Source organism: Nannospalax galili, unplaced genomic scaffold (assembly GCF_000622305.1).
Source record: "Nannospalax galili isolate Female #2095 unplaced genomic scaffold, S.galili_v1.0 scaffold111, whole genome shotgun sequence".
Lineage (NCBI taxonomy): Eukaryota > Metazoa > Chordata > Mammalia > Rodentia > Spalacidae > Nannospalax > Nannospalax galili.
In genome coordinates this window covers 3508-13083 of record NW_008330487.1, presented here as the reverse complement: position 1 = coordinate 13083, position 9576 = coordinate 3508, and the positions used below count along the sequence as shown (strand labels likewise).

The 9576-nt window shown below is 45.6% G+C and overlaps 1 protein-coding gene across 1 annotated transcript in view; it reads right to left on the bottom strand.

The window, feature by feature from the left end:
• Bsdc1 (BSD domain containing 1) overlaps positions 1-3431 on the bottom strand; it is a gene marked incomplete in the record, with an annotated part of 28897 nt that extends 25466 nt beyond the window's left edge. The window contains 2 exon segments of the mRNA XM_017801970.2: positions 3085-3145; positions 3392-3431. Of these exon segments, the coding sequence (XP_017657459.1) occupies positions 3085-3145; positions 3392-3402 (72 nt within the window).
• Positions 3432-9576: the final 6145 nt, after the last annotated feature.

Genomic DNA, 9576 nt, shown 5'->3' with positions numbered 1-9576 from the left:
TTTTGAGACAGGGTCTCCTTGTAGCCCTAGCTGGCCTGGAACTCACTATGTAGACCAGGCTGGCCTCAAACGCACAAAGATCCGCCTGCCTCTGCCTCCCAAGTGCTGGGATTAAAGGCGTGCGCCACCATGCCTAATACATCAATCTTTAAAAAAAGGAAAAGAAATGCTAGGCAAAAGGCTGAGGCAGAGGATCATGAGTTCAAGGACAGTCTGGGAGACCTGGCCAGACTCTTTTTTTTTTGGTCTTTTTGAGACAGGGTCTCCCTACAGCCCCAGCTGGCCTCAAAGTCAGAGATTTGCTGGGCTCTGCCTCCCAAATGCTGGGATTCAAGGCGTGTACCACCATACCCTGCAGTAAGACTCTCTTAAAAGTATAAAACAAGAAGTACTAGGGGGAAAAAGTGGATTTGATGGTTAAATAGATATGCTGACTGAGGGCAAAGAATCAAGGAAGAGCTGCTAAAATAGGTGATTGGAAAGATTTAGTGCTGTCAACCAAGTGAGAAAATATAGAAGAGTAAGTTCTTAAGAGTTTTGGGCATTGTCTTAATTTGGTTTCTGTAGCTGTGATAAAACACTGACCAAAAGCAACTTGGAAAGTGTTTATTGCATCTTAAACTTCCAAGTGACAGTCCACCTTTGAGGGAAGTCAGGTAGGAACACAGAGGAGGAACCTGGAGGAAGGAACTGAAGCATAGATCACAGAGGAATGCTGTTTACTGGCTTGCTCCTCTGGCCTATGCTCAGTCTGCTTTCTTATATAACCCAGGACAACCTGCCCAGAGGTGGCACTACTCACAGTGCACTGGGGCCTCCCACATCACTCAACAATCAAGACAATGTCTCACAGTTATACCTACAGACCAAACCTAAAGAATTCCCCAATTGAGGGTCCCTCTCCCTAGATGTGTCAGGTTGACAACGAAAGCTAACCAGGAAGGCATGCGGGCTCCAAGGAGATCATGGGATATCTGGGATTGTAATCCAGCAAGAGGTATCCTTAAAGGCCATAGCTCAGGGAAAAGAAACAGAAATCTCTTTAACACGAAGGGGAGAAGATCAGGATGAAATCTGAAGAGTGAACACAGCGGTGAGCTAAGGGCAAAGCACCCCAGAACCCTACAGCCAGAGGGCAGGCAGAGGAACAGGAGCGCAACAAGGACAAGGAAATCTGAAGAAGCATATGGAGAACTGAGAGATAATTATGTCACAAGAGTCAAAAGTGAAGTTTCAAGAAAAAGGGAGTAACTGTTAGTGCCAAATGCTGCAGGGACGTCAGAGAGATAAGGGCTAAAATCCACCCAATGCTGGCAAGTGTGAAGCTGAGTGTGACCACAGATAAGTGTACAGGCTTCAAGGGTGGGGAGGGAGTTAACCTAGATCAAGCTTGTTGACTTCCTACTCTAAAATTATGTGAGGCTGCAGAATAAGGCCTTGAGGGAAGTGTTTCTGAAGTCAAGGGAAAGAGAAACAAATGAGAAAAGGTTTGTTGGGGAGTGCTCTGCCCCAATGAGATTAGGGAATCTGGTGGCAATAAGGAGCAAATGTGCCCTTCTGTTGTACTGTGCACATGTACACAGGTGGGTGCATAAATGTACAGGAAGATGCCTAGGAGAGATGAGGCACAGGAAAGGCAAGCCTCAACAGAGTTGTAGGCTCCTTTAGTCTGCTAAGGGAGCAAGGAAGGCAGTCATCCAAATAGAACCAGGATGGGAAGTGGGACAATTGAAGTACCAGAAGACCAAGAAAAAAACAGAAGGAAAAAATGGACTGGTACTGGTGACTAAGTTTCTCCATCACCCTCAGCACTTAATAAAAGCAGCTTATGTGGTACTTATAGTGCTAGGTACTGCCCTTAATGCTTCACATATATTTTCATTTAATCCTGATGATGATCCCACTTAGGTGTTATTATTTCACTTTACAGTTGAGGATATGAGGCCTAGGGAGGTCAAATAACTTGCCTACATTCCAATAAGAGCAAATAACTAAGAGAGAGAGATTAAATGTCTTCTAATGCAACACAGCAGTGACACCACCTTTCACCATTTGCTTCAAACTGGGAATTCCCCAAGAACAAAGATGGAAGGCTGACCAGCTATTTTCCATGAGCTATGGTAAGAGCAACCCTGAAACACACAGGAAGCCCTTGTGAACCACCTGAATGAATGCCACACTATCCTTCTAGAAACTGCTTAGCAGGAAACGAGCTACTTGTGTGTGTCGGGGGGAGTCTCATGTCAAACCTTATAGTGACATCTTCCTTCTTTAGTCTTCAAGGAAATAAACAGCTCAGTGAATTCTCAGATGTGCTGGGCTGTAGCTGAGCAGCAGTCCAGAAGTGCACAGGCCAAGGGAAGAAAAAATGCTCCCAACGCAGGGGGCTGATTTGAGACCAGAAGTCTCGAGTCTGCCCTGAAGCAGGGATCATCTCGCTTGAGGTACATAGTAATTAGTTTTTCCACAAGTTAGTAGTGCTGGTTTTAACTAACAAACACGGGCTAGAACAAGAACATCCAGGGTACTGCCCACTGTCAGGACCAAGCATTCATTATTTAGGCCACAAGAAATCACTTAGCCAGACATTTCAAAGTCTCCCCTCTCTGGCCATCAACCTCTCTACTCCCATTTGCAAACCCCTCACTCAACATTTATCAGGTACCAGTGTGTGCGAATGATCCTCCTCTCTGGCCTGGGTTCTTGTTTTTGTATTTGCTACATCTTCTTTGGCATGTGTCTAGCCAAGACAGATGTTAGGTACTTCCTTTCCCAGTATATACAACAGTAACTTTTTTGTTTGGTTAATGACTGCCTCCTCTCCAGGTTGAGCTTGGTGAGGCTCAAGACTGTCTATCTGGCTAAGGTCTGTACCCTCCCGACCTGTCAGAGACTGGTGGCTGTCAGATAGTGTAATATTCGAATGGGTTATGAGTAAGCTTTTTTTTTTTCTCATTCCCGGAATCCTTTTCCCTCGAGTTCTTTAACTGATGGCCTCAAAGGGATTGGAAAAAGTCAGGCACGGCTGTCTGGACCTAATGGCCAGGAGGGAACCCCGCCGAGGGCAGAAGGGTGCTGGCTTACCTTCTCTTTGACTGTCTGGTAGCTCTGCTGCAGCCAGCTCCGCCACCACCCCACGTCCTCCCTGCAGAAGACAAAACACAGTTTGCGGTGGGCCGTGGGACTCCAACCCACCACGGACCCACAGTGCTGCTCCTGGAGCTGCGGCTCCACGGGCCGCCTCCTGCCCCCTCTCCCGGCGGCTCCACCCAGCCCTTCCGGATTCATCCACGCCCGTGCGTGGTCCGGTCCTCCACGGCGACCCTGGCTCCGTGCCCCAACCCCAGGAGGCTCCAGGCCCGGACGCCAGGAAGCAGAGTGACGAGCTCACCCTTCCGCCATGTTGCCTGCATGACATCATCACTATTTACCGACCTTTGACTTCCGACACGGCCCCGCCCCCTCAGGCCCCGCCCCCGAGCGCGCGGCCCAATCTTCGCCCAGGGACCGCCCTCCGCTCAGTGCCCGCCCCTTCCGTCACTAGGCCCCGCTTCCCAGAGCTCTGTCCAATCTGAGTCCCCAGCTCGGTTCTAGACTCCGCCTCCGATCTCTCGATCCAATCGTTCTTCAAGACTGCCTTTGGGTTCCGCCCCTACCAACCTCGAATCTTCCTCGGTCGCGCCTGACGGCACCTACGGTGGCCTCTCTGGACCACGATCAGCCGGTTTGCTGAACTGCCAACCGGAAGTAGAAGGCAGAATGGGCGGGGGCGGGGGTGGGGGTGGGGTGGCTCGAACGCGGAGCTCCTCGAACACAGGGCTGGGACCGCCGCCTTTTGTGAAACCCGCTGCGTAGCTGCCGCTCCGGGTCTGTTAGTGCTCATTCCACTCTCAGATTGCAGGGCTCCCGGCCCGAGCTTGGAGGGTTGTGAGGAAACTTCAAAGGCTACTTGGGGCCACCCTCTAATGGACCTCCAGTACCGAGTGGAGAGGCCGATATGTATTCAGTAATCACAGTTCTCGGTTGCCCAGCTTAACACAACATGAGCTGGAGGAGACCAGAGACCGATTAAAAGAGAGAGATTGAGCTCTATGGAGTTGGAGCGGGGAATTCTGTAGATCCCGCCTCCATCAGGCCTCACACCCGCTTCCGCTGTACTTTGCCTTCTCTCCTAAAGCATGAACTTAAAGCTCAGGTCAACCCCGCCCCTTTATCCCTGTCTACCAAATAGTAATTCTCCCCCTGATTGCCCCATGCGGCCCTATGTGTCTTTAAAAAGAGAGTATTCATATATATATGGTTTCTCCTGTCTTAAAGATAAACAAAACCCAATCTTTTTACTTTGTTTTCATGAAAAAGGGTCTTGCTATGGAGCCAGGACCAGCTTGGATCTTGCTGTGTAGTCAAGCTGGCTTTTAACTATTTTCCTGCCTCAGCTTCTCCAGTGCTAGGATAACAGGTGTATGCCACCATGCCTGGCTTAAAAACTGACCCTCTTTTGGCACCACACATCAAAACGCCTGAATTGTTACTGTCTCCTGCTTCTTTCAGTATCTATTGAATTATTTTCAGTCATGTTTTTGCCTCACAATTCATTGAAGTAGGTTTTGTTAAGGTCCTCAAGGGCAATGGCCGATTTTTAATAATCCTCGTAATTAAACCGGCAATGCCTTACATGACTCAGTTGACCATTTCCTCCTTTCCCAAAAGCATTCTTCTAGTGGCTTTCAGGACACCATGCCCTCCCGACTTTAAGAGGCTCTTTAAAAAAAAAATATATATATATATATATATATATAATTTTATGTGTATGTTTATGTTATGCCTGCATGAATGTAAATGCACCCATCTTATGCAGCGCCCTCAGAGGTCAGAAGAGGGTGTTGGATCCCCTGAAACTGGAGTTATGGAGGGTTGTTAGCTGTCACGTGGGTTCTGAGAATTGAATCCAGGTCTTCTGTAAAAGCAGCCAGTGTTCTTTAACTACTGAGCTGTCTCTCCAGTCCTAAGAGCCTTTTTCTTTTTCTTTCTTTTTTTTTGGTCTTTTTGAGACAGGGTCTCCCTGTAGCCCCAGCTGTCCTGGAACTCACTGTGTAGACCAGGCTGGCCTTGAACTCACAGAGATCCTCCTGCCTCTGCCTCCCGAGTGCTGGGATTAAAGGTGTGTGCCACCATGTCCAGCCCCCAAGAGCCTTTTAACTGGTATAGCCTCTATCCACTTTGGCCCTCCCTAAATCTAGTTTTAATTTGTCTTGCTAGTAAAACAACAAAAAACAAACTGTGAGAATATGAAAATGGCACAACTTTTTTTGTGATACAGCATTTTCTCAAAAAATTAAACAGAATTACTATATGATCCAGCCATTGGCATATACCCCAAAGAACTAAAAATGGAACTTGAACAGATGGTTGAACACCCATGTTCACAGAAACATCACTCACAATAATCAAAACATGGAGGAAATCTAAAGGTCCATTGCTGGATGAATGGATAAATAAAATATGTAATGTGCTCCTAATGGACTATTATTCAACCTTAAAAAGGAGGAAATTCTGACATATAACATGAACAAATCTTGAAAGGCATGCTAAGTGAAGCCAGGCACAAAAGAATAACTATTAGATTATACATTTAAGAGAGGTAAAGTAGTAAAATTCATAAAAGAATTGTGGTTACTAAGGGCTCGGGGAAAATAGAACATAGGGTACAGAGCTTCAGCTTGGGAAGCCAAAAAAGTTCTGGAGATGAATGACGGTGACAGCCACATTACAGAGCAATGTAAATACACATAACACTGCTGAACTGATTTCGTTCATGAACCATCAAACCAAAAATAGGTAAGATTTCTTTTTGTATTATGGTATTTAACCTGTCATTGTGCTAGGCAAACACTCCACCACTGAGTTACATTTCCAGCTCTGAAATGGTAAATTTTGTTATGCTATCCTACATATAAAAATATGTATAACTGGTTGGAGAGATAGCTCAGTGATTAGGAGCATTTGCTGTTCTTCCAGAGGACCAAGGTTTGGTTCCCAGCACCCACAAGGTGGCTAACAGCTGTCCATAACTCCAGTTCCACGAGATCTGATAGCCTCTTCTGGCATCTTGACTGGCATTGTATGACATGGATGCGCTTACCTACATACAGGTAAAATACTCATAGACATTAAGTTTTTTTTTTTAATGTAGGTAGAAATGACTCAGCGGTTAAGAGCACTGGCTGCTCTTGCAGAGGAACTGGGTTCAGTTCCCACTAACAACTGGCTGTAACTCCAGTTCCAGCGGATCCAACATCCTTTTCTGGCCTCCACAAGCACTGCATGCACATGGTACACTTACATACATGCAGGCAAAGCATTCATATACATAAAATAAAAAATTTAAATGTGTATCAGATTATGACTCTCCCCTTCCCAAAGTTCTCCAATATCTCCCAAATGACGTGTGTACAAAGGAGTCAATAAGCCCTCACACTACCCTTTCAGTCCCTTTCTGGTTGATCTGATCTTGCACGGCTGGCCCTTTGGGTTGCACTGTGTTATATACATTGGCTACTTTGATTGCCCTGAAAATTTCTGGTGCTTTCCTGACTCTTGAATTTGTTCCTTCTGCCTAGAATGTTCTTACTTCAGCTCCCTATCCACTCTGACTACATTATTTAAAACTGAACTATGTACCTCCAGCACCACCAGCCTCCTTCCCTGCTTAATTTTTTTTTTACCTCCAAACCACATTTAGAATACTGTGTATTTTAGCCCTTAAAAGAAATTACTTGCCTCTTTCTGACTGGAAATGCGACCTCCATGAAAGCAGAGATTTTCGTGTCTTGACTGTCTACCCTCAGCACCTAACACAGTGTCTGGTGTGAGATAACATTGGATATTTGCTGAAGGAATGAAAGAATAAATACCAGGAAAGCAAGGATGAAGACAAGACTAATGTGGAAAATCTGGAACAGTGAAAATGAATGGAGAAAGAGAAGCTGGGGTGAAGGCCATTAATAGCCAGATTCCTGAGACCCTTGAATACAGAGGCGAGTCAGAAGAAGGATATTTTTGGTCAGTTTGGTTTGTGGAGCTAGGAATCAAAACCATGGCCTTGAATATGCTTGACAAGTGCTCTCATTGGGCCACACGTCTATCTTGTCTGTATGACATCACCAAAGGCTTTGTTTTAGAATTCTGTCTTTTAACACAGGGTCCTGTGGGGACTGGAGTGGTGACACAGTGGTTAAGAACACTACCTGTTCTTATAGAGGACTCTGGATTTGGTCTCTGGCACCCACTTCCAGCTTACAACTCCAGCTCCATGGAATTTGATGCCCTTTTCTGGTATACACATGGTACATATACATACATTCAGGCAAAACACTCATACACAAAAAATAAAAACAAATCATTTATTTGGTATTTATTTATTTATTTATTTATTTATTTATTTAGAGTCTCTCTGTTGTTCCCAGCTGGCCTGGAACTCACTATGTAGACCAGGCTGGTCTTGAACTCAGAAATCTGCCTCCTGAGTGCTGGGACTAAAGGCCTGTACCACCACATCCGGCTATGAAAACAAATCTTTAAAATAAAGACAGATTTTGTTATGTAGCTGGCCTCAGAGTTGTTATGTAGTCCAAGCTGTCCTCAAACTCCCCATCCTCCTGCCTTTAAAACAAGTCCAGAATCTAGTCACGTTTTGCCACCTGCACTACTGCTAGTTAGATCCAAGCCATCATCATCTGTTACCTGGTTAATTGCAAGAGTCACACAAGCACTGGGACTATCAGTCTGCATCACCATGTCCAACCTCTCCTTTGTGGGGCTGGAGAGATGGCTCAGTGGTTAAGAGCACTGGCTGTTCTTGCAAAGGACCTGGGTTGGGTTCCTAGCACTCACATGGTGGCTAACAACCATCTATAACTCCAGTTCTGGGGATCTGATACCCTCTTCTGGCCTCTGTGGATGTTGCACAACACAGGTATGTTTCGAATATGCCAGCAAAACACTCCTACTCATAAAATACAAATAAATAAATGAGGGACTGGAGAGATGGCTGAGTGGTTAAGAGCATTGGCTGCTCTTATAGAGGATCCAGTTTCAATTCCCAGCACCCACATGGAAGCTAACAACCATCTGTGACTCCAGTTGAGACTACAGAGAGACTCTGTCTCAAAAAGCCAAAAAAAAAAAAAAAGTTGATATTCAAGGCCTAGCATGGTGGCTCATGCCTGTAGTAGTCCCAGTACTTGGGAGGCAGAGGCAGGCGGATTTCTGTGAGTTTAAGGTATCATAGTGAGTTCCAGGCCAGCTGGGGCTACAGGGAGAGCCTGTTTCAAAAAGACAAAAAAAAAAAAAAAAAGTTGACATTCAGAGAAATAGAATCTCTTCCCAAGGCTGCAGACTAGGGAAGCCTAGAATTTTTATTTGAACTCAAAGTTGTCTACTAAAATCAAGTTTCTGCACGTCTTACCTGTCTTCACTTTTCATGTCTTTACTTCTGGCTTTGTGTCCTGCCTGCCAACCAGATCATAAGCTCCAGACAGGCAAGAACTACTTCCTCCATTCTACAGCATTGTCTCACTGCATCACCCCCTAGCCTAGCACAGTGCTTGCCCACAAAATCCTCAAGGTTGGTGGACTGAGACGCTCTACTTAGAATTCTCTAGTCATACTCATCTGTCCTTGCCACACCTTGACCCTTGGTTCCTTTTCCCTTCACTGGCATAATCTCCAGCATTAAGTGGATGTGGACTCAAATCCTAGTTTAGTCACTTTCCAGCAACATGGTCTGTACTCCAGGTTTTTGTTGTCTTCATCCTTAGGATGTGATATTGATTCTGGTTGTTGTGAGGATTAAAGAAGTAAACAAATCATACCACGTGGTATAAAGTCCTTTGTATATACATGTGTTTAGCCTCATGGCCTTATCCCCTTACCCCTGTCCTCAGAGCCCAACACAATGCCTGGTTCTTGGAGAGGATCAGTAAGCACCTGTTCAATCAAACAATATGTTGAAAAAATACTGGACTGTGAAGAAGTGGAGTACCACCTCAATATGGTCTTATGAATCCTGGTCATTTTTTCCTAGAGATGTTTCTCTCATCCTCCTTGGGTCCTGTAAGGACTCACATGAATGCATGTTAATTCACCCTTTTGCTGATCCTCAGACCTTCTTCTGTCCCAAATCCCTCCTTCAGCTCTTGTCCCCAGAATCCTGACTTTGCTTTCCAAGGACACCTGATGAACACTAGATGGTGCTGTGGACTCATTCATGTGATACCGGCTCCCAGTCTCCACAACTGGCCACACACAGAGATTAAGTGTCTGTGACAGGCCCAACCCTAAGCGACACATCTACAATGGAACCTCTACACCTAAGACTCATGGAACATAGTGGAGCAATGGATAGAAAGAATACTAATGCATTGCTCTACACTCATCAATGAAGCTCCTTCATTCCACAGAGGGCAATGAACCCAGAGCTCAGGGACCATTGTGGAAGAGAGAGTGGAAAGATTCTAAGAGCCAGAGGAAGAGGTGCATGACCATATGGATATAGAGGCTTACAGACTCCTGGGA